Below are 25,329 nucleotides of genomic sequence, written 5' to 3'. Positions count from 1 at the left end.
TTCTCAGTGACTCCACCTCAGATTTTCAAGCAAAAAACTCAAAAACACCAAAACAGATTTCACCCCTCTTGAAAATTCCACAAAGCTCAAGTCTTTGCTGCATATACCACCGACACTATTGAAGTCTTCTCAAGAAAAACTCTCAAATATATTAACCACTAACTTCTCAGCAAAAATCTCAGTAACCCGCCTCAAAACAGTGGCATCAAACACCACACCGCATAAACCATAAAATAGAAAGAAAGAAAAAACTCAGCTTTAACACAAAAGCCCAACTGACCGAATAAAGAAGTAGTCAATTCGAGAAGGCAATATTACCAAAAATAAACTACAATAATTCCAATGAAGTAATACATAAATTTAGTAAAATAATAAAGAATTAAACATCATCTCTCAAGCAAATGAGTAAAAGTTTTAATATTAACTGAATATAAACAAATATGCATATAAGACTTCTAAATATTTAGAGTAACAAATCTTCATCATCAGTTTCAGGTTCTGATTCGATTTCTTCAATAATATCATCAGCTAAGGTAAAATCAGTGCTGATAACATCAAGATTATTTCTCCACCAATACATAAAGTCTTCATCTTCTTCAAATGTACAAGAGAAATCTTGAGCATCTTGTTGAAAAGTTTCTTCATTGACAGTACCATCAGTAAAATAAGCAGAATGACCATTCAAGACAATTGACCAATTGGGATGAAGATTATCCTTGACATAAAAAACTTGTTCTGCTTGAGATGCAAGCACAAATGACTCATTTGTTGCTAACTTTCGGTTAGTATTGACACTAACAAAGTCATGTTTATCTATTTTCACTCCTTTTCCAATGTGATCAATATCCCACCAATCACATTTAAATAAAACAATTTGTTTACTTCGAAGTATTGAAGTTCTACTATTTCAGTTAGAACACCATAGTAATTTGTATTTTGACCATTCGTTACTCCTCTTACTAAAACACCACTATTTTGCTTCACCCTATTACCTTCGAGTTATTTAGTAAGAAATCGAAAACCATTTATTTCATACCCCATGAATCTTTGAATTCCATCAAAAGGACCTCTAGCCAAAGAATACAACCCGCAACTTACATGTGAATTTCCTTCCTTGCGCATTTGCATGATCTGTACAAAAATAAATAATTGCATAATCTAATGATACTAAATAAATATGACAAATTGAATAAAAAATACATTGAAAAGTTACTCGATGAAAAAACGAATCATCGAAGTTCATGTTACTATTACTCTGCTCGTACTCCCTGTTTAAAAATAAATATAATAATTGAGAAAAAGCTAACAAAATCAAATTGCGATGTACAATACCATAAAGAAATATACCGTAAAAATGGTTGAACTTCTTCACAATTTCTCAAAATATAAAGATGAGCTTGTTTTCGCTCAAGCTCTTCAAGATTTTGTCACGACCCCAAATTCCCTCCGTAGGAGGTCGTGATGGCACCTAATCTCTAAGACTAGGTAAGCCTATCAATGCGGAATAATCATAAATACCCGAAATAAATAAACTACAATTCAAATAATTACAACTCCCAAAATCCGGTAGAAATAAGTCACAAGCTTCTAAAAGTTTATTCTCAATGTCTGTATATACCAAGGTCTAAAGAAAAATAAGGAAGCAACATAAAAATGATAGAAGGGGACTCCGGAGTCTGCGGACACTGGCAGATATACCTCGAAGCCTCCGTGCGCAGGTAACTCACTGACGTCTAGACTGGTAAGATGTACCTGGATCTACACAAAAAGATGTGCAAAAGCATAGTATGAGTACAATACAGCGGTACCCAGTAAGTGCCAAGCCTAACCTCGGTAGAGTAGTGACGAGGTCAGGTCAGGCCCAACTGGAGAATAAATAATGACATGAAAAATGTTTAAACAAGTTAATAAGATAAAATAACGATGGAAGTGAATCAAGTAGTATGTCACATTTAATTACACCAAATAATGGTAAATAAATACCTCGTGAAAATAAAACAGAATTTCTTTCCAACTTTAAGAAAAATCACAATAAAAATCAAAGGCAACTACGACCATAAATCAATATGAACAAGGGCACTACCGAGGTACCGTCTCGTAGTCCCAAATCATAAATAAATTCACAATATCTCATTTTTCTTATATCACCGCGGGAGCCTTCACAATTTATTTAAAGAAAATATTTTTTCCAAAATAGCATCCCGCGTTTTAGCCACCCTTATCACACCGCATGACTTTTAGTAGTTTCCCCTACTAGCCACGCGTATCAAGCCACTTTTATCTCACCGCATGCGTTTCAATACTCAGACCTTATACCACCGCATGCGTATCAATATCACAATATATCACAATTTGCACCTCAAGTGCTTAAATAATTTAACTTGCCAAAATAAATCATCAATAATATTTTTCTACAATAAAGAGCTCACGGCTCCATCACAATGAGTACGAAAATCATACAAAAATATTCAGCAAAATAATATTTAAAAATCTTAATACGTTGCTTCAATACCAAATTTAAAATGTCAAATACTTCATATTAATAATATTTATTTTAAAGAAAATCAACCTTCAAATAATGCACATAATAAAATAAACCAAGTTCCAACTAAACAGGTAAAACAATTAGTAGGAAAAAGTCAAGCAACTTTAAAAAATAAAAACATTAAATCAATGATGAACAATATATCAGAACAAAATATTTTAATTAATGCACAACAGTGATCTACACAATTTAAAAATATAATCTTTCACATTTAGCCAGTGTACACACTCGTCACCTCGTGTACACGACTTTCAACACATTATAATTTATCACTTCAATACCAATCTTAGGGGAAATTTTCCCCACACAAGATTAGACAAGTCACTTACCTCAACTTGCTCCAATTTAACCAAGTAATATATTTTTTCCTCGATTTTTCAATTCCGGTCGACTTGTATCTAGTCATAATTAATTCGATACAGTCAACAAAAATTATAGAATCAATTCTATAAGAAAATACAATATTTTTCAATAAAAATCCGAAATTAACTCAAAAATGACCCATGGGGCCCACGTCTCGGAATCCGGCGAAAGTTACGAAATATGAACGCCCATTCAACCACGAGTCTAACCATACCAAAATGACTAAATTCCAATAAAAGTTCGACCCTCAAATCCTCAAATCTATCCAAGAGGGTTTCCGAATTTTTTCAACTTAAATCAGCAATTAAATGTTAAAAATAGTGATAGATTCGGGTAATCTAACAAAGAGTGAGTTAAGAATACTTACCCCAACGTTTTCTTTGAAAATCTCCCAAAAGTCGCCTCAATCCGAGCTCCAATTCGTTAAAAATGAAATTTTTTTAGAACTTAAACATTCTGCCCATGTTTTTACTCATCGCGATCGTGAACATCCACACGCGATCGCGAAGCACAAATTATCACTGGCCAAATTAACTCTACGTGATCGCATATATCCTCACGCTATCGCAGAGCATAGAGTTCCCATCTCTACGCGATCGCAGTCCTCTTCACGCGTTCGCGAGTCACAAGGTCTCAAAGCTACGCGATCGCATCCCGCTTCACGCGATCGTGAAGCACAAAACTTAGCAGTCCTCAATTAACCCTACGCGATCGCAAACAATGCCACGCGATCGTGATGCACAGACTAGCCCAACCTACGCGATCGCGGTTGAACTCACGCGATCGCGAAGAACAAAATTAACACTGCCTCAACTAAGCCTATGCGATCGCGTCCCAATCTTCGCGATCGCGAAGAAGGTTTAAAATACCAGAAATCAGCAGCTACACGCAGTGCCAAAATGAAGGAAAATACTCTGAATACCATCCAAAACACGCCCGAGCCCCTCAGGACCTCAACCAAATATACCAACAAGTCATAAAATATCATAGGGACTTAGTCGAGTCTTCAAATCACATCCAACAACATTAAAACACGAATCACACATAGATTCAAGCCTAATGAACTTTGAAACTTTCAATTTCTACAAACAACACCGGAACCTATCAAATCAAGTTTGATTGACCTCAAATTTTGTACGCAAGTCATAAATGACATAACAGAGCTATGAAAATTTTCAGAAATGGATTCCAACCGCGATATCAAAAAGTCAACTCCCCGGTCAAACTTCCAAACTTAAATTCCTATTATAGCCATTTCAAGCCTAATTTCACTACGGACTTCCAAATAAAATTTCGATCACGCTCCTAAGTCCAAAATCACCATACAGAGCTGTTGGAATTATCAAAATTCTATTTCGGGGTCGTTTGCACATAATTCGATATCGGTCACTGTTTGAACTTAAATTCTTTTTATGTTTTCATCAAAATTCCATATCTCGGGCTAGGGACCTCGAAATTTGATTCCGGGCATACACCTAAGTCCCAAATCACGATACAGACCTACCGGAACTGTCAAAACACTAATCCGAGTCTGTTTGCTCAAAATATTGACTAAAGCCAACTCGATTGAGTTTTAAAGCTCTAATTCACATTTTAATCCATTTTTCACATAAAACCTTTCCAGACAATTTTAAGGACTGCGCATGCAAGTCGAGTAAAGATAAATAGTGCTTTTCGAGGTCTTAGAACACAGAATTAATTATTAACTTTAAAGATGACATTTTGGGTCATCACATTCTCCACCTCTAAAATAAACGTTCGTCCTCGAACGGAGTTAGAAAACAAATACCTGAGCTGGTTAATAAGTGTGGATAATAGCAGCGCATATCATGCTCGGTTTCCCAAGTTGCCTCCTCGACCGGATGACCCCTCCACTGAACCTTCAGGGAAGCAATGTTCTTTTACCTCAGCTTTCGAACATTCCTATCTAAAATAGCCACTGGTTCCTCAACATAAGATATATCCTTGTCCAACTGAACCGAACTGAAGTCTAACACATGAGACGGATCGCCGTGATATTTTTCAAGCATAGAAATATGGAATACCGGATAAACTGCAGAGAGACTAGGTGGTAGTGCAAGTCTGTAAGCCATCTCTCCAACTCTTTCAAGAATCTCAAAAGGCCCAATATACCTAGGGCTCAACTTTCCCTTCTTCCCGAATCTCATCACACCCTTCATAGGCGAAACCCGGAGCAATATCCGCTCACAAACCATGAATGCAACATCGCTAATCTTCCGATCCGCATAACTCTTCTGTCTAGATTAGGCTGTACGAAGTCGATCCTGAATCAACTTAACCTTCTCCAAGGCATCTTGAACCAAGTCTGTACCCAATAGTCTATCCTCGCCCGTTCGAACCAACCCATTGGAGACTGGCACCGCCTACCATACAAGGCCTCATACGGAGCCATCTGAATGCTCGACTGATAATTGTTGTTGTAAGCAAACTTCGCAAGTGGTAAGAACTGATCCCAAGCACCCCTAAAATCTATCACACACGCACGAAGCATATCCTCCAGTATCTGAATAGTGCATTCGGACTGTCTGTCCGTCTGAGGGTGAAATGATGTACTCAACTCCACACGAGTACCCAACTCTCGCTGTACAGCCCTCCAAAACCGTGAGGTAAACTGTGTACCCCGATCAGAGATGATAGATACCGGTACACCGTGAAGTCCGACAATCTCGCAAATATATACCTGAGCCAGCTGTTCTGAAGAGTAAGTAGTAATCACAGGAATGAAATGAGCTGACTTGGTCAATCTATCTACAATCACCCAAACTGCATCGAATTTCCTCTGAGTCCGTGGGAGTCCAACAACGAAATCCATAGTGATCCCTTCTCATTTCCATTCTGGAATTTCCAACTTCTAAAGCAATCCACCCGGTCGCTGATGCTCATATTTCACTTGTTGGCAATTTAGACACCGAGTTGCATATCGCACTATGTCTTTCTTTATCCGCATCCACCAATAGTGTTGTCTCAGGTCCTGATACATCTTTGTAGCACCCGGATGAATGGAGTACCGCGAACTGTGATCCTCTAGGAGAATCAACTCACGCAAACCATCTACATTAGGCACACATAGCCTGCCCTGCATCTGTAATACACCGTCATCTCCAATAATGACTTCCTTAGCATCGTCGTGCTGAACTGTGTCCTTAAGGACAAGCAGATGGGGGTCATCATACTGACGTTCCCTGATACGGTCATAAAGTGAAGACTGAGAAACCACACAAGCCAAAACTCGGCTCAGCTCGGAAACATCCAATCTAACAAACTGGTTGACCAAGGCCTGAACATCCAAGGCTAAAGGCCTCTCTGCTACCGGTAAATATACTAAGCTGCCCAAACTCTTCGCCTTACGACTCAAGGCATCGGCCACTACATTGGCCTTCCCAGGATGATAGAGAATGGTGATATCATAATCCTTAAGCAACTCCAACCATCTCCGCTGCCGCAAATTAAGATCCTTCTATTTAAACAGATGTTGTAGATTTCGGTGATCAGTGTAAACCTCGCAATAGACACCGTACAAATAATGCCGCCAAATCTTTAAGGCATGAACAATAGCTGCTAACCCAAGGTTGTGTACAAGATAATTCTTCTCATGCACCTTTAACTGTCTAGATGCGCAGGCAATCACCCTACCGTCTTGCATCAACATTGCGCCGAGGTCAATACGCGACGCATCACAATACACAATATAAGACCCTGAACATATAGGTAATACCAGCATTGGGGTTGTAGTCAAAGTTGTCTTGAGCTTTTGGAAGCTCTCCTCACATTCCTCGGTCCATATGAACGGAGCACTCTTCTGGGTCAATCTGGTCTTAATAATTGTTCATAATCAATTACAAAATCGTCAATTAACTTTATGTTAACAAAAATCTCGTTTCAAACATTCACAATACCGATAACGAGATATGAAGCATGACGACCTCATAATTATTTACCCGAATTAATGAGTCACATTTAACGTCACCTGGGCGGGAACCTACCTCGTAGGTTAAAACTCAATAATTACAACACAAAATTGGCAAGTATGCACAGAGAATTTCATATAGAATTTTCAAATAAGCCTAATAGGCATGACTCCCTATTATTACTATAGTACAAATTAAAATTCACAAGGAAGAACTTAAACACAAGAATTTTTCTCACAAGGATCTCGTCCTTATATAACTTTCACCGCAGCTCGTATCCTGGTTTAAACATATCAGTTTATATTAAAATGCGAGGATCTCGTCCTCGGTCCTAAATCACAAGTAATATGCACATCGTGCCAATCAAAACTTTTCATTTGCTCCTTCTAAATAATTTCCGTTAAACAAAATCACAACAGATAATGAACCCCACACTGGTAGGGCATATAATTCACAATTTGTAATTAATTATCCGTAAATTACATCAAAACTTACCGAAATAAGTAACAGAAAGTCACATTTAGCCTCACGGGTCTTATTAGTGACCAGCATGGAATGATAGGCGTAGTTATCTCCATGGAATCTCCCAACAGGAGTAAACACATAAGTAGATTATAGAATTATGAAACTCACTCATAAGTGGAGCACAATAGGAGGACTCGTCTCGATACTCAGAACCGAATCAAGTTAAGGAAATTATTCCTTTATATTTTATCAAGGTCATACCTGTAACGACACCAACTGATGTAGCGACCTCCGCCATACCATAAAACAAATATATCAACAGATGGGTCTCCACCTCTAGGACGCCTTCTACCCGTCTGTCCTCCACCCCTAACTGGTCGTGTGGGTGGTGTAGTAACTGCAATGGGGCACGTAGCCTGAGTGCTTTGATGAAATAAGTCTCTCCCAAGTTTGGGACAATTTTCTCATGATGTGCCTAGTATCACCGTATTCATAACAACCCCTTTGCGGGTTAGGCTGCTCATATTAAGTCTGTGCCAGATAACTGGAATAACCATTGTAGGAACTCATGTCGGTGGTGCATTAAAAGAACTTACTGGAGCACCCCGAGTAATCCGATGTGCGGACTGGGCTGGCCGACTGCCCGAGCCCCCGCCATAATGATTTATACTTGCAGCGTAGAATCCACTGAATCCCACAGAACTTCGAGACGTCTTGGTCTCCTTAGTTTCCTTTTTTTCCTCATCCCGAACACATTCTAATATCTTGGCAATTTGTACAACTAGCAGAAATGAAGTATCAGCTTGTAGCTCCCGAGTCGTACAAAATGTTACGATCATAATTGAGTCCTTTAATGAGCTTGTGGACTCGCCCTCTGGCTGTAGGAAGCAAAGTAGGAGTATGACGGGCTAACTTATTGAACTTGATGGCATATTCTGACACCGTCAATGGTGACCTGACGCAACCGTTCAGACCCTATGCGCCACGCATTACGAAGAGTCCGGGGAAACAAACTCTTTCAAAAGCGTTTCTGAGAACTGAGCCAAGTGGGCGGTGTTGCATTGGCTGGTCTGCCCTCTTCATAGGATTGCCACAAACACCGGTGGAGAATTATCTCTCCCAAGGCAAATTTCTTCTTTTGTTATGCTGACTCCACACTGTTGAGCTGACCCATTTCTTAACATACTCTTCGATTCTTCTTTGGGGTAACCTTTACCCCTATTTATACACAACAATCACAAAAGTAGAGCTCCATACAGACAAATCTTGTCACGAACCACATAGTCCAGACTTTCGTCAACAAGTGTACTTCCTCCGAAGCACCCCAAAATCCGCAACAGTGACGTCCACGCTGAGTAGACCTTCTACAAATTTAGAGTTGTTTCTATAACTCCTTTGGTATTGAAGTATAGGATTATTAAGGAGGCGGATATACCGCAAGTCCCAACCTTATCCTCTACAAAATCTCAGGCCTTAAACATGTGTAAATTTTAGGGAATCTTTCAGTACCACATATATACATTTCAGGCCCAAAACTGATATAATACATGACCCCGTAATCCACCCATTGATAGTGGACGACGTGAAGTCATAGGTCACAACATCCGATGATCCACAATAATAACCTTCACAGCTCGTATAAATCAACCAGACGCCAATGTCTGTTGCACCCCGCACATGATTCACTAGGTGATCTCTCAATATGCCTGCATCTTCAGTCGGAACCACACGTTAAGGAAATGTTTGAGCATCTCTGGCTCCCTCGTAGTCCATCTGCGACATCACGAACCGTCGACGCACAACTGATACCGAGTGCGCAATGTCATACACGAGTGGATACAAAGGAATATGAGATATATGTTTCAAGCTAAATCAATGACGCACGATAAGGAATCAAAGAAGTGAATATTTTCCTAATAGTTTCATAGCCTCCCGAAGATAAGTACAGACGTCTCCGTACCGATCCACAAGACTCTACTAAACCTGCATGTGAATCATAACACCTATGAACCTAGAGCACTGATACCAACTGTCACGACCCCAAATTCCCTCCGTAGGAGGTCGTGATGGCACCTAGTCTCTAAGACTAGGTAAGCTTATCAATGCGGAATAATCATAAATATCTGAAATAAATAAACTACAATTCAAATAATTACAACTCCCAAAATTCGGTAGAAATAAGTCACAAGCTTCTAAAATTTTATTCTCAATGCTCTATATATCAAGGTCTAAAGAAAAATAAGGAAGCAACATAAAAATGATAGAAGGGGACTCCGAAGTCTGCGAACGCTGGCAGATATACCTCGAAGTCTCCGTGCGCAGGTAACTCACTAACGTGTAGACTAGTAAGATGTACATGGATCTACACAAAAAGATGTGCAGAAGCGTAGTATGAGTACACCACAGCGGTACCTAGTAAGTGTCAAGCCTAACCTCGGTAGAGTAGTGACGAGGTCAAGACAGACCCTACTGGAGAATAAATAATGACATGGAAAAATGTTTAAACAATTTAATAAGATAAAATGGCGATGGAAGTGAATCAAGTAGTATGTCACATTTAATTACACCAAATAATGGCAAATAAATACCTCGTGAAAACAAAAAAGAATTTCTTTTCAACTTTAAGAAAAATCACAATAAAAATCAAAGGCAACTACGACCATAAATCAATATCAACAAGGGCACTACCGAGGTACCGCCTCGTAGTCCCAAATCATAAATAAATTCATAATATCCCATTTTCCTTATATCACCGCGGGAGCCTTCACAATTTATTTAAAGAAAATATTGTTCTCGAAATAGCATCCCGCGTTTTAGCCACTCTTATCACACCGCATGATTTCTAGTAGTTTCCCCTACTAGCCACGCGTATCAAGCCACCCTTATCTCACCGCATGCGTTTCAATACTCAGACCTTATACCACCGCATACGTATCAATATCACAATTTGCACCTCAAGTGCTCAAATAATTTAACTTGCCAAAATAAATCATCAATAATATTTTTTCACAATAAAGAGCTCACGACTGCATCACAATGAGTACGAAAATCATACAAAAATATTCAGCAATAAATAATTCAGCAAAATAATATTTAAAAATCTTAATATATTGCTTCAATACCAAATTTTAAGTATCAAATAATTCATATTAATAATATTTATTTTAAAGAAAATCAACCTTCAAATAATGCACAGAATAAATGAAACCAAGTTCTAAATAAACAGGTAAAACAATTAGCAGGAAAAAATCAGACAACTTTAAAATATAAATATTAAATCAATGATGAAGAATATATCAGAATAAAATAGTTTAATTAATGCGCAACAGTGATCTACACAATTTAAAAATATAATCTTTCACATTTTGCCCATGTACACACTCGTCACCTCGTGTACACGACTTTCAACACATTACAATTTATCACTTCAATACCAATCCTAGGAAAAAAATTTTCCACACAAGGTTAGACAAGTCACTTACCTCGACTTGCTCCAATTTAACCAAGTAGCATGGTTTTTCCTCGATTTTTCGATTTCGGTCAACTCGTATCTAGTCATAATTAATTCGATACAGTCAACAAAAATTATAGAATCAATTCTATAAGAAAATACTATATTTTTCAATAAAAATCCGAAATTAACTCAAAAATGGCCCATGGGATCCACGTCTCGGAATCCGGCGAAAGTTACGAAATATGAACGCCCATTCAACCACGAGTCTAACCATACCAAAATGACTAAATTCCAATAACAGTTCGACCCTCAAATCCTCAAATCTATCAAAGAGGATTTTCGAATTTTTCCAACTTAAATCACCAATTAAATGTTAAAAACAGTGATAAATTCGGGTAATCTAACAAAGATTGAGTTAAGAACACTTACCCCAACGTTTTCTCTGAAAATCTCTCAAAAATCGCCTCAATCCGAGCTCCAATTCGTTAAAATTGAAAAAGTTTTAGAACTTAAATATTCTGCCCAGGCTTTTACTCATCGCGATCGCGTACATCCACACGCGATCGCGAAGCACAAATTACCACTGCCCAAATTAACTCTACGCGATCGCATATATCCTCACGCGATCGCAGAGCACAGAGTTCCCATCTCTACGCGATCGCAGTCCTCTTCACGCGTTCGCGAGTCACAAGGTCTCAAAGCTACGCGATCGCATCCCGCTTCATGCGATCGCGAAGCACAAAACTTAGCAGCCCTCAATTAACCCTACGCGATCGCAAACAATGCCACGCGATCGCGATGCACAGACTAGCCCAACCTACGCGATCGCAGTTGAACTCACGCGATCGCGAAGAACAAAATTAACACTGCCTCAACTAAGCCTGCGCGATCGCGTCCCAATCTTTGTGATCGTGAAGAAGGTTTAAAATACCGGAAATCAGCAGCTACAAGCAGTGCCAAAATGAAGGAAAATACTCCGAATACCATCTGAAACACGCCCGAGCACCTCGGGACCTTAACTAAATATATCAACAAGTCCTAAAACATCATACGGACTTAGTCGAGTTTTCAAGTCACATCCAGCAACACTAAAACACGAATCACACATAGATTCAAGCCTAATGAACTTTGAAACTTTCAATTTCTACAAACAACACCAGAACCTATCAAATCAAGTCTGATTGACCTCAAATTTTGTACGCAAGTCATAAATGACATAACGGAGTTATAAAAATTTTCAAAAATGGATTCCGACTCCGATATCAAAAAGTCAACTCCAAGGTCAAACTTCCAAACTTAAATTTCTATTTTAGCCATTTCAAGCCTAATTTCACTACGGACTTCCAAATAAAATTCTGATCACGCTCCTAAGTCCAAAATCACCATACGAAGCTGTTGGAATCATCAAAATTCTATTCCGGGGTCGTTTGCACATAATTCGACATCCGGTCACTAGTTGAACTTAAATTCTTTTATTTTTTTCATCAAAATTCCATATCTTGGGCTAGGAACCTCGGAATTTGATTCTGAGCATACGCCCAAGTCCCAAATCACGATACGGACCTACCGGAACAATCAAAACACTGATCCGGGTCTGTTTGCTCAAAATGTTGACCAAAGTCAACTCGATTGAGTTTTAAAGCTCTAATTCACATTTTAATCCATTTTTCACATAAAAACTTTCCGGAAAATTTTACGGACTGCGCACGCAAGTCGTGTAATGATAAGTAGTGCTTTTCGAGGTCTTAGAATATTGAATTAATTATTAACTTTAAAGATGACATTTTGGGTTATCACAAATTTCTAGATGTATCTCTTAGCAAAGGGCAACCTTTTTGTTCAAATATTGACAATCCACAGTTTGACTTAACATGATCATCTTCATCATTTTTATCCACTCGATTATACCCTTTCTCACTTCCATGTAAATATCTTGAACAAAATATTAGACTTTCTTCAACAATATACCCTTCTGCAATAGAACCTTCAGGTCGACTTCTATTGCGAACATAACATTTCAGTTTGCGCAAGAATCTGCATAATATAACATTCAGTTAAACGTGTAGCACGAAAAATTAACAAGCCACATAAAATTAAACCGAAATTATAAAATACAAACATACCGCTCTATTGGGTACACTCATCTGTATTGTACAGGTCCAGCAAACGTAGCCTCTCTTGGAAGATGAATGACCAAGTGCACCATTATATCAAAAAATGTCGGCGAAAATATTTTTTCTATTTTGCTCAACGTAATTGGAATTTGAGTTGCAAGTTGATCCAACACATCAACTCGTACAGTTTTTGAACATAACTCTCTGAAGAAAATACTTATCTCAGTAATAGCTTTATAGACATGGTTTGGCAGGATTTCGCGGATTGCAAAAGGAAGCAGTTGTTCCAAAAGAATATGAGAGTCATGACTCTTCGGTCCATAAATTTTACGACCCTCTAACCTTATACACCGTGATAAATTGGAAGAATATCCATCTGGAACCTTAATAGTTTTCAAGAACTTGCATACTTTAGACTTCTCGTCTGATGATAAACTATAGCATGCTGCTGGATAACACCATTTTCCATCTCTTTGAGTTGGATGCAAATCTTTTCTTATACCCATTTCCTTCAAATCACGACGAGCATTCAAATTATCTTTCGTTTTTCCTTCCATATCTAATAACGTCCCAATAATATTGTCACACACATTTTTTTTCAATATGCATGACGTCTAAATTGTGGCGTATTAGATTATTTTTCCAATAAGGAAGTTTGAAAAAGATGCTTTTCTTCCTCCAATTATGAATGCCTTTACTTTTTTCGTATCTTTTTCTCTTTTGGGTCTTACCAAATTTAATGTCTTCCAAGCTATCCAACTGGTTTAAAATATCATCTCCATAGAGAATTTTTGGAGCAGGTCTTCTTTCTACTTCCCCATTAAAATCACGTGTATTTCCCCGCCACTTATGATTAGGCGATAAAAACCTACGAGCATCAATGTAAGAGAACTTACGACCATACTTTAATCGAGTAGACGGAGTCTCTTTGTTGCATGAAGGGCAAGCCAAAGCTCCATTTGTGCTCCATCCAGACAAGTAGGCATAAGCTGGAAAATTATTTATAGTCCATAAGAGTGCTGCCCGCATACAGAAGTTCTCCTTTCTCGAAGCATCATATGCATCGACTCCATTATACCACAATTCTTGCAACTCATCCACCAAAGGTTCTAAGTACACATCGATATCATTTCCGGGAGCTTTAAGGCCAGGTATCAACAAAGACAAGAAGCAATATGGTTGTTTCATGCACATCCAAGGGGGGTAGGTTATACACAGTAATAATTACTGGCCAAGTGCTATGAGAAACACTTAAATTGCCGAAAGGATTTATCCCATCATATGCTAATCCAAGTCTAACATTACGAGGATCTCTGGCAAAGCCCGGGTTAGATGTATCAAAATGATTCCATGCATCTGAGTCGGCTGAATGTCTAAAAACCCCATCTTTCAAATATTGATCATGATGCCATGTCATGTCTGAAACTATTTCTGGTGACGTAAACAACCTTTGCAATCTTGGTTTCAAAGGAAAGTAACGTAAAACTTTTCGAGGAATTTTGCTTCCACTTTTTTCTGTAGTAGCCCTATTAGCTTTTTGACCTTCTCTTGATTTCCACCTAGACTCGCCACAAACCAAGCAAGATTCAGCTTTTGCATTATGTTTTCAAAACAGCATACAATCGTTTTCGCAAGCATGTATTTTTTCATAACGAAGACCTAAACTTCGAATCACTTTTTTTGCTCCATAGAATGATTCCGGTAAAGTTTCACTAGAAGGAAGTGCTCGTTTAATTAACTTCATTATGCAGTCAGTTGCTTTTATCACTCAATCCATAAAGGCACTTAATTTGGAACAGCTCCACAATCAGTGACAACTTGGAGAATTTCTCGCAACCAGGATAAAGTTGTTGTGCAGCATCCTCCAGTAATTTGGAAAATTCCGAAGCTGGTTCAGAAGGATCAACCCCACCAGAACAATTCGTGATATCAGGGCCAGTGGCATCATAAATCATTTCAAATATATCATCACCTTGCCCTTTTCTTACTTCCTCTTGTCTTATTTCATTCTTATTAGTGATTTGCTCTTTGGGTGCAAATTCTCCGTGAAAAAGCCAACGAGTGTACCCCTTGACTATCCCAAAAATTATTAAATGTTCCTTTACTTCGTCTCTAGTTTTGTGAAAAACATTGTTGCATTTTTTACAAGGGCAAGGAATTTCACCTTCTGGTTCTGTGTGCTTAAAAGCAAATTGAAGAAAATCCTCAACTCCTTTTAAATATACATCGCTCAATCTATCGTTATAGCGCATCCAAGTCTTGTCCATTTCAAAATTTCCTATAAAGAAAAATAAAATAAGATCAAGATGCTTAAAAAAGAAAGATCACTTAACCATGGTTATACAATTTAGAGGCTAATTTTGCTACATTCAGAAAGATACAATGCTTAATTTGGAAAATAAATGTAAATGAACTTATCAGTTACTCACTTATATATCTTGAATCAAATAGCAACTTTTACACAAGATAGAGAATAAATCTAAAGCAAATAAATTTTGGAGCACAAGAAAAAAAGTGTCAAGAGAATAAGAACAATAAAAAAATTTCCAAATACATAATTTGAAAGCAATCCATAATCACATTACTAATTCTTACAATAAGATGTTTGTGATAATGAAAAGCTGGAAGGTATTATGTACTGGATGAAAGAATCTGTAGCAACTGCTACTAAAATCACCTTACAATTAATAATTAAAGCAAGAGAAATAAGAATTGCAGAAAGAATGAGGGAAAAGAGAATGAAAAAAAGAAGCAAAGACAAGATAAGTCAATGTCATGAATTCTTTATATGCAATACCCCCTTTAAAAAAATCTGCCTTCATAAGACATCTCTCACAACAATAATCACGACCAGATAGGTATTCATGCTTATTGGCCTTCAAGTTGGATGTGATAGCAAATTATGGCTTCTATTCTCTTAGGTGAGAGTTTTTTAGTTTATAGTACTAAATTTAGCTGGTTCAGATTCAACCAAAAAATAGTTGACAGATAAGTTTCAGCTTTTGCTTTTTAAATTTATGGATCTTTTATCCTGTAGTGAAGAATTTGTGTGCCGATTGAAGTTTTGAAAATTGGTTTAATGCTCTTTGCCCATTTGTGTTCTTATTCTTGGCAAGCCGAACTAATGAAAATGAAGTCGAAGCCAATGACGAGAGCCTTAGAAAGCGTGTCATATAAGTTGTAGATTTAGTGTTGTGGGCTGAGAACAATTCCTTCAAAAGACATGTCTTTTTTTGAACCAAAAGACTACAACAGCTGAATTTAAATGCAAAATGATGCAGCAGACTATACTCTACACCTATAAATAGATACACAAATATACATAACTCCTTTAGTGCCAGAGGTTTTGGCATTCCTATTTGGATAGCAGATCTCAATATCCGAATGGGGAAATTGGACATTTCTCTTTCAGATTTAAGAAACTGTTAAAGGAATTCAACATTGTGATAGCTTATATTTCTATTCCGTGTTGTTAGTAGAAGCTTTATACTATTCACATTTTCATTGGACGGAGGAGTTTTCTAGATGTGCTGCTATTGGAAGAGTTGAATCTGATGCAAATATCATAAAGATTATAGAAAAGTTTTTGAGTTTTCAGTATCATATTCATGGAGGAGAAGAATCAAATGGAGAAAGAGAAAAAAAAAAAAAATTGAATTATCCTATCTTTGAGATTATGAACGTGCTTCAAGAAGCACGGGAATCGCAGTTAACCTTATAATCTGTGATTCTGTATGTTACAATTAGTCTAAGATAGCCAGAGTATTTGCCCATAAATTTTTATCACTTAACTCATACACTCTATTAATCATTGTTAATTAATATACATTACTTGATCTTATTTTAATTCTTTTGAGGACTCCCTCCCACAATACACACAAAGTGATAAAACAAAATCACATTAAACAAGCAGTATATCTTTTCATGCTAGAAGAGGCCATATGTCATAGCAACCCCGATACACAAAATCCCACTTTTTGCTCCAAAACAACAACAATCAGTATTCAACACCAAATCAATATTCACAACAACAATCAGCATTCTAAGCAGCCCAACAGTGAACCTCCGACTAGAAAGAAACAGAAGAAAGAGATTCCGGTTTTAAGCGAATAGGAAGAAAGAAACTTCAGAAAACAGAGAAAAAATAAACTTACTTTGCCGGATGATATCGCCAGTTGCTTCCAGCGGAGATGAAGAATGAGGTTGAGGCTTCATCTTTGAGAGAAATTTGGAAGAGATTAATTTTGAGAGATGAGGGTTTAGGGATCTTTTGGTACGGTGTAATTTTGAGAGATGAGGGACGCTTATGGGGATTGTACGTCCTGCTCTAAGGAATGCACATATATGTCAAAGTTGCATATTATACACTTTGGTCCATAATACTTTATATATGTTAAGATTAAAAATTTTAGAGGTGTTCATTCTTGGATTCAACTTAATTTTACGGGTTCTTTCTTATAAGTCTCATATTAATTTAAATAAATAAGATGATTATCTCTAATTAATTTTGGTTAACTTTTATATCGAATTTTAAACAAAACTTCATCAAGAATCAATCAAAATCCATTTTGATCAAGTGCTTCGAGAATAGTTATTTTACTCGGACATGTTCTATCAAAATAATACCTTTTGGGGTAATTAGAGGTGTTCATCGTTTAGTTCAATCCAATTTTACAGGATCTTACTTGTAAGTTTCTAATATAATTTAAATAAATAGGGATGATAATCTCTAATTAACATTGATAAACTCTTTTATCGAATTTAAATAAAGCTTTATCAAGTTCGCTCAAGCTTCACCATAATCATGTACTTTGAGAATAGTTATTTTAGGTGAACATGTTCTACCGAAATAATACATTTTAATGTAATTTGTGATGTTCATTGTTCAATTCGATCCAAATTTGCAGGAGCTTACTATCTTAATTACTTGTAAGTTTCACATATAATTAAAATAAATAGGGTGATCATATGTAATTATTATTGATTAACTATTATATCAATTTAAATAAAACTTCACCAAGTATCGCTCATGTTCCATCATGATCAAGTACTTGGAGATAGTTATTTTACTCAGACGTGTTCTATCGAAACAATACCATTTAGGGTAATAAAAGGTGTTCTTTTGACTTAATTTCACAGTATCTCTAATTGACTTTGATTAACTATTATATCAAGTTTAAATAAAAATTTCACCAAGTATCGCTCAAAATCTATCTTGATCAAGTGCTTTTGAGAATAGTTATTTTACTCGGATCTGTTCTATTGAAACAATACTTTTTAGGGTAATTAGAGGTGTTCATCATTCAGTTCGACCTAATAGTACAAGATCTTACTCGCAAGACAATTTAAATAAGTAGGGCGATCATCTCTGGTTAATATTGATTAACTCCTATATCGAATTTAAATAAAACTTCACCAAGTATCGCTCAAGATTTATCCTAACAAATGCTTCGAGAATAGTTATGTTACTCGGGTCTTTTTTTTAATCAAAACAATACCTTTTAGTGTAATTAGAGGTGTTCATCGTTCTATTCGATCTAATTTCGCCGGAGCTTACTAGATTACCAGTAAGTTTCACATATAATCAAAATAAATAAGTGATCATCACTAATTAATATTTATTAACTAATGTATCAAATTTAAATAAAACTTCACTAAGTATCACTCAAGCTTTATCCTGATCAAGTGCTTCGAGAATAGTTATTTTAATAAAATATAGTTATATTAATAAGTTACAAACTAAAACAGATAAATATAATTAAATTATCTGTTTAGGAGGAGGGAAACATGAATTTACAATTTGAAAAATAAAATACGATTTTACCAAAAGAAAAAAGTTCCCTCCAAATTATTTTCCTCTATTTTTTTTTGTGCCTAAATCACAGTCTTCTTTTCCTATTAGAGAGACTAGTGAGCCAAAACATAAACTAAAAGAAGCAAAAACCCTAAAATACTAAAAGTTACAAGAATTGAGGAGCAAAGGTACGCCACTTTTCCTTTAACATAACTCTTTTGTTTTTGTGGATGAATTACAAGATTAAATTACCAAATATGTAATCAAATCTTGCAAGATTCATGTCTTAGAACATATTTGTAACATATAACAAGTTGAACCTACTCCGATTAAATATTATCACCAATCCACCATATCAAAAAGTTAGAAACAGGAAACTACCATGTTCGATATTCAAAAAGGGAGCTTTATTGATCATTCTCTGGTTGAGTAATTTAAATTATTATTTTTTTGTGAAAGGGAATATTATTACTAATTTTAGAGAAATATTACATCAGTACTAGTGCCGCCTGTGCAATTGTGCTTAAAGGCAGATGTAAGCCCACCTTTTTCCAGTAGTGTTTCATTATTAACCAACTTCCTTGGTGCAAATATATAGCATATATTAACCAACTTCCGTTTAAACTACAGTGGCTCGACCCTAGATCAAATTAAAAAAATATGGCTTGCTTAAAGTATTTGATTTTTTGCTTGATACAACATAAACTTACCTTCTTTTGGTGGTGGACTGAGGATTATTTTTTGCACTTTGGGACCTAGTGAATAGTTAGCAGCCTTTCTTGTGGGTAATTCGATCCGGTTCTATTACTGGAAATTATTGAAAATATATTGATGTCTTACAAATACTTGTTTATAATCAGACATGGGTAGAAATGGTCTTCGAAAAAGAAATAATCGATTAACTGATGATCATGAGACGAAACCTCCGAAAGTTCCAAGAAGGCATATGTTATAGAAGATTTGCCCACACAACATTTGGAAGAAGTTGTTTATTCGGGTAATTGCAATAAAGCTTTAATAAAATATTGAATTCTTTATTAATTCCTTTTCAATTAAACAATATTTTGTGCTTGTTTAATCACCTAGCTAACTTATATTATGAATTTTCTAGGAAACATGAGTATGACAAGAGAATTGGAATTTAGCTTCCATTATGGTGGCCATTTTATATTTTCTCCTTCCAGAAAATATGTAAGTGGGCAGTTGGTGAAAGCAAACATTGATATTGAGTTCATAGCTTTCTTTGATCTGCTTGATGAAATGAAAAGGCTTTGTAACTTCAATATTCTTGAGGGAGATAAGTTTGTTTATTTGAGAGGTGATAGAGTTATCAGTGATTGTGATGGGTTAGTGGAATGTCGTGACGATTCAGATGTTAAGAATATGCTTCTCAGTTATGAGAAGCATAAGGATAAGTCAATTGATATTTATACACTCCAGAAAAATGATATTTTTATGAGTTCTTTTCTCAGAGAAAATAACTCTAATGAGAACTCGTCTGAACAAGTGAGTGAAACGGTTGTGGAAGAACATGAATCAACAAATTCAACAGGTATTCTTTTTCTTTTATTGATCTTTGTCAATTCTTTCGATATTTTTACTTGAAGTATATTTATGTAATCTTTAAATGTAGGCCCTAACATTGTGAAAAGAAAAATCAGAGGGTCTACACGATGCGTGAAGATAATTAATTTACAGGAAGGACAAAAATTGGTTGTTCAATTTGATGAAGATCACCAAGCTATCGGTGAGAATGCAACCGATTTCACTTGGTTTTTGGGTCAAACAGTGAGAAGCCGAACTTGTTGCCCGTTAAAAGTAAATGGTTGGAAAGAATTAGAGCAAGACAAGATCGACCACATGTGGGACATTATCTTGGTAAGAAAATTAGTAAACTAATAAAGTTTATAATTTTCTTTAATTTTTGATGGATTGACAATTTGAGATACTAAGCAAGTTTGGTTTTAAATCACTAGTTCTAACTTTTATAATGGTAGATTTTATTTTTTATAGGAAAAGTTTAATTTTGATGTCTCCGAGGGAAGAAAAGGGGCAATTCTTGGTCATATGAGTGACCTCTACAGAGACTATAGGCACAAGTTGAAAAATAAGTATTTCGATTCAAAAGCAACTTATCAACTTCGCTTACGGAATAAGCCTAAACTTCTCATTATAGATGAATGGAAATATTTGGTCAACCTTTGAAGTGATGTTGACTTTCAGGTATTTTAATTGATCTATTTGTTCTTTTAAATTATTATATGCTGTAGAAACTAATATTATTAATTATTTTTTAAAACTTTTGTTCAGAAGAAAAGTACGCAAAACAAGGCAAATAGATTGAAGCGTTCTTTGCCTCCATATAGTGGGACCAAAAGTTATGCAAGACTTAGATACGAAATGGTATGAACAACATGATATTTTTTTAGAACAACATTATAAGAATTATATTCACATATCTTATTCAATTAATGAAAATGATTATTATTTTCACAGGAGAAAAAAAATGGAAAAGCTCCATCTCGTGTTAGAAGTTTTTTTGGAATCTCGCAAGAGAAAAAAAGGAAAACTGTTATGACCCAAAAGGTCATCTTATATTTTAGAACTCGAATCTGCACTCTTAAGTCTTAAAAAATCTCATTTTACTCTCCTTGATTTGCGTGCGCAGTCCGGGCAGGTTTCCGAAAAGCTTTTATGTTAAAAATTGATAAAAATAAGAATTTATGCCTTATAAGTTAATTTTAGTTGACTTCGGTCAATATTTTTGGTAAACGGGCCAAGATCCATATTTTAACGGTCTTGGTAGGTCCGTATCGAATTATGGGACCTGGGCGTATGCCCGGAATCGAATTCGGAGGTCCCTAGCTCAAGTTATGAATTTTTGATGAAAATTAAAAGTCTGAAAAATTAATTATTTTTAAGAATTGATTGATATTTGGCATTGTTAGTATCGGGTCCGTAATCTGGTTTCGGAGCCCGGTACAGGTTCATTATGATATTTAAGACTTGTCTGTGAAATTTGGTGAGAAACTGAGTTGATTTGGCGTGATTCAGACGTCCAGTTGAGAAAATAGAAATTTTAAAGTGTTCTTGAGAATTTCATTTGATTTGGTGCTAAATTTGTAGTTCTAGGTGTCCACGGGTGAGTTTCGGATAGGCCACGGGATGTTTTGGACTTTGAAAATCTGGTTTCTTCTGCAGAGTTTGTGTTCTGGCATGTCCTTCTTCGCGTTCGCGAAGGTACTCTCGCGAACACGAAGAGTAAACTGGGCAGCTGGAGTTTTCTTCTTCGTGAACGCGAAGTGATGGGGGACTTACCCTTCGCGAACGCGACTGGCTCAACGCGAACGCGAAGAATGTGGGGACCTGGGGCGGAGAGTTTGGTCGTTGCTTCATTGCGAATGCGAGCCATGTCTCGCGAACGCGAAGGCCAGAGGGGAGCAATCATCGCGAACGCGAGCTGAGTTTCGTGAACACGAAGGCTTGGCAGCCAGTACCCTTTGCGAACGTGACAGTGCTCTCACGAACGCGATGAACACTGTTGCCCAGCACTTAACAGAATCCAAAAACGGAATTTTAGCCAAAGAAACTCATTTTTCTCAAAAACCAAACGGTGAGAGGCAATTTTTCAAGAGTCATTTCTTTCCCAAATTATTGGTAAGTGATTCTAAACTATTTTCTTTCAATTACCCATTATATTTCTTGAATTTTTAACCAAAAATCTAAAGTTTTTATGGTAGTATTAGGGGTTAGGGTAGAAACTAGGGATTTCGGGAATTGAGAGATTTAGATCTCAATTTGGGGTCGGATTCCAAAACCAATTATATATTCGGGCTCGGGGATGAATGGGTAAAAGGATTTTGGTCAGAACCTCGGGTTTTGACCAAGCGAGTCCGGGGTCGATTTTTCGACTTTTTGGAGGAAAATTTGGGAAATTTAATTTATAAAATATAATTGATTCCTTTAGCAATATTTGATATTATTGAGTCATTTTTGAATAGATACGAGTGGTTTGAAGGTCAATTCCAAAGGAAAAGCTGTGATTGAGAATTAAGTGGCCTTCGGAGCAAGGTAAGTGTTGTGTCTAACTTTGCTTGAGGAATAGGTATTGTGTGAGTATTTGCTACGTGTTTTGTTGTTGAATACGACGTATAGTTGAGGTGACGAGCATCTATACGTTGTGGTCGAGTCATAACATGCGAGTGAAATTTCATTTCTTGCAAATTTGTAGTCTTAAATCTTGTTATACATGCTTATTGTTGTTGTTGAAATGTTGGGAGACTTGTATCCGGTTCCACCAAGGTCGATAAAATTGTGAATATAGATTCGAGGTTGAGATGTTAAATTGTGAAAGTAATAATTTATGAAATATTGATTTCTTGTGAAACTTCTCTCTATCCGTTGTTATTGATTCTGTGAATTGTGAAGAAGAGTGTAAAGCACGAAGAGTGATGCCGTGCATGATTTATTTATATTATAAGGAAGAGTGTAAAGCACGAAGAGTGATTCCGTGTATAATTTAATTATATTGTGAGGAAAAGTGTAAAGCACGAAGGGTGATGTCGTGCATAATTTATTTATATTGTGAGGAAGAGTATAAAGCACGAAGGGTGTTGTTGTGCATGAATTATTTATATTGTGAGGAAGAGAGTAAAAGCACGAAAGGTGATGTCGTGCAGTCTTATTTGTTATTTGGTGAGGTTGAGAGTAAAAGCACGAATGGTGATATCGTGCAGTTTTCATTTGTTGTCTTAATTGCTCAATTCGTTTAAGGATTTTCTGTTTAATTCTGTCTTTTCATTATTCTCACTCTTCATATTGTATTCCCCCACTGTATGTCCCCTTCCCATTATTTCTGCGTTATTGCTTTATTTACTGTTGTTGCCTCTAGCATGATTATACTGTTCATGTTATATGTGAGTGTCTTGTCCTAGCCTCGTAACTACTTCGTTGAGGTTAGGTTCGACACTTACCAGTACATGGGGTCGGTTGTACTGATGCTGCACTATGCACTTTCTGTGCAGATTTTGATATCGGCTCAGGTTGATCGAGATTTGCTACTGGTTCGCTGTCCGGAGACTCAAGGTAGATCTGTCGGCGTTCACATACCTTGAAGTCCCCGTCTATCTTTATGTCCTACTGTTTTCTTTCATTCAGATAGTTGCATTTCTTTCAAACTATTACTTGTCGTAAATTCTAGATTGCTCGTGAACTGTGACTCCAAATCCGGGTGGTAGCAGTTAATACAGTTTTATGATATTACACACTTATTATATTTCATCTTAGTCAATTATTGTTAATTACTGAATGGAAATAAGGAATTGGTTAATGATTCTCTAACGTTGGTTTGACTAGCAAGTGAAATGTTAGGCGCCATCACGGTCCCGTTGGTGGAAAATTTAGGGTCGTGACAAAAACAAGTTGATACTTTCCAACAAGATGTCATTGTAATGTCAATGTATTCTTATTTTATATTTATCTCCTTTTAGAATATACATTTGCACTTATGTTTAATTAATTTGCATTATTGATTGTAGGTTCAATTTGACCAATTAAAAGAGCAACAAAAAAAAAGGAGAAATTTCTTTAAATGATGATGATATCTTTGAGAAAGTACTTGGGGTAGAAAAAATTGGATATCTTCGAGCATATGGTCCCGGAAAGAATATCAGTGAATAATTTGGAGGTAGATCAACAAAGATACAACTTATAAAGCAAGTAGAATTGACCAGAAAAGAAGCAAATGAGCGTGTGGAATAAGTTAAAAGGGAAGCTAAGAAACAAATCGAAGAAGTTAAAAGGAAAGCTGATGAAAAAGTTGAAGAAATGAAGAAAGAAACTGATAATAAACTAGTGGAGATGGAAAAACGATGGGAAAAAAGATTCCAAATGATGTTTGCAGCTCAAAATCGACAGCCAAATGATGCAAATCAGATCGTAAGTAACTTATTATACTACTTACTAATATCTTATTATATCATCCTTACAAAAAATTATTCTTATTAACAAGTATAATTTATTTTTTTCAGCGAAAATACTTTGTTGTACTTATTTATATTTTTAATTGTTGTTGCATGTTGTGGAGTAGTGATGGAAGCATCAAAATTGACGGGGACATGAATAATTACTATTTCTTTTGTATAAGCGTATTGATATGTTTGATTAAAATAATATTTCACTATTTTGAATGATATTGTTGAACATTTATTAAGTTTTTTTTTAATATTTCATTTATTAAATAATTACAATTGAATGTATATTTCATGCCAAAAATAATTTCTTACCTACATTATATGAATTATTGTGGCTAATAGTATTCAAGGCAAAATTCTCAATTAGTAGCTATGGATTTTTGAATCGTAGCAAATCATATATACAATAGTCACATAATATAAACATGGCTATACATTTTTATTTTCATAGCAAATGAAGAAGATCTTTTGCAACAATTTTGTGTTTTGTGGAAAAAAAGTATGGAATTTAGCTATGCATTTTTAATTTGTAGCTAAACATATATATCTATAATTGCTACGTATCACGAACATGGCTACATATTTTTACTTTTCGTAGCAAATAAAGAAAATATTTTGCTATAATAAGATATATTTCATGGTTAAAAGTATGAATTTTTAGCTGCAATAAGAAAATATCTGTGGTAAATACTT

The 25,329-nt window shown here is 36.0% G+C and overlaps 2 protein-coding genes and 1 long non-coding RNA gene across 3 annotated transcripts; 1 reads left to right on the top strand and 2 right to left on the bottom strand.

Moving 5' to 3' along the window:
* Positions 1–463: 463 nt before the first annotated feature.
* LOC104102290 (uncharacterized) lies at positions 464–14,058 on the bottom strand. The gene is made up of 6 exons (XM_070185437.1): positions 13,602–14,058; positions 13,213–13,429; positions 12,554–12,790; positions 1,214–1,268; positions 1,037–1,131; positions 464–902 (listed from the first exon to the last, which is right to left on the bottom strand). Exons 1-6 carry the CDS (start codon positions 14,056–14,058, stop codon positions 464–466), a joined length of 1,500 nt encoding a protein of 499 aa, XP_070041538.1.
* Positions 12,500–17,194, bottom strand: LOC104102289 (uncharacterized). The gene is made up of 3 exons (XM_009609971.4): positions 17,025–17,194; positions 12,880–15,148; positions 12,500–12,790 (listed from the first exon to the last, which is right to left on the bottom strand). The coding sequence occupies exons 1-2, from the start codon at positions 17,083–17,085 to the stop codon at positions 14,622–14,624; spliced, it is 588 nt and encodes a 195-aa protein (XP_009608266.1). The 5' UTR covers positions 17,086–17,194; the 3' UTR covers positions 12,500–12,790; positions 12,880–14,621.
* A 2,588-nt stretch (positions 17,195–19,782) lies between these two features.
* LOC117278250 (uncharacterized) lies at positions 19,783–20,851 on the top strand. Its single transcript, XR_011411359.1, has 2 exons — positions 19,783–20,542; positions 20,678–20,851. It is a non-coding gene; the product is annotated as an uncharacterized lncRNA (long non-coding RNA).
* Positions 20,852–25,329: the final 4,478 nt, after the last annotated feature.

The sequence above is a fragment of the Nicotiana tomentosiformis genome, chromosome 9 (genome assembly GCF_000390325.3).
Source record: "Nicotiana tomentosiformis chromosome 9, ASM39032v3, whole genome shotgun sequence".
In the NCBI taxonomy this organism is placed as follows: domain Eukaryota; kingdom Viridiplantae; phylum Streptophyta; class Magnoliopsida; order Solanales; family Solanaceae; genus Nicotiana; species Nicotiana tomentosiformis.
The sequence above is the reverse complement of the archived record's forward strand: the minus strand, read 5'-3'. Positions and strand labels throughout refer to the sequence as shown.

Coding starts and splice junctions, on each gene's coding strand:
- LOC104102289 (XM_009609971.4), bottom strand. CDS start 17,085: ATGAAGCCTCAACCTCATTCTTCATCTCCGCTGGAAGCAACTGGCGAT. Junction 15,149..17,024: donor TGGCGATATCATCCGGCAAA/GTAAGTTTATTT, acceptor TTTTCTTTATAG/GAAATTTTGAAATGGACAAG.
- LOC104102290 (XM_070185437.1), bottom strand. CDS start 14,058: ATGAAACAACCATATTGCTTCTTGTCTTTGTTGATACCTGGCCTTAAA. Junction 12,791..13,212: donor AATTTATCACGGTGTATAAG/GTTAGAGGGTCG, acceptor TATATTATGCAG/ATTCTTGCGCAAACTGAAAT. Junction 903..1,036: donor GGAATTCAAAGATTCATGGG/GTATGAAATAAA, acceptor TAACTGAAATAG/TAGAACTTCAATACTTCGAA.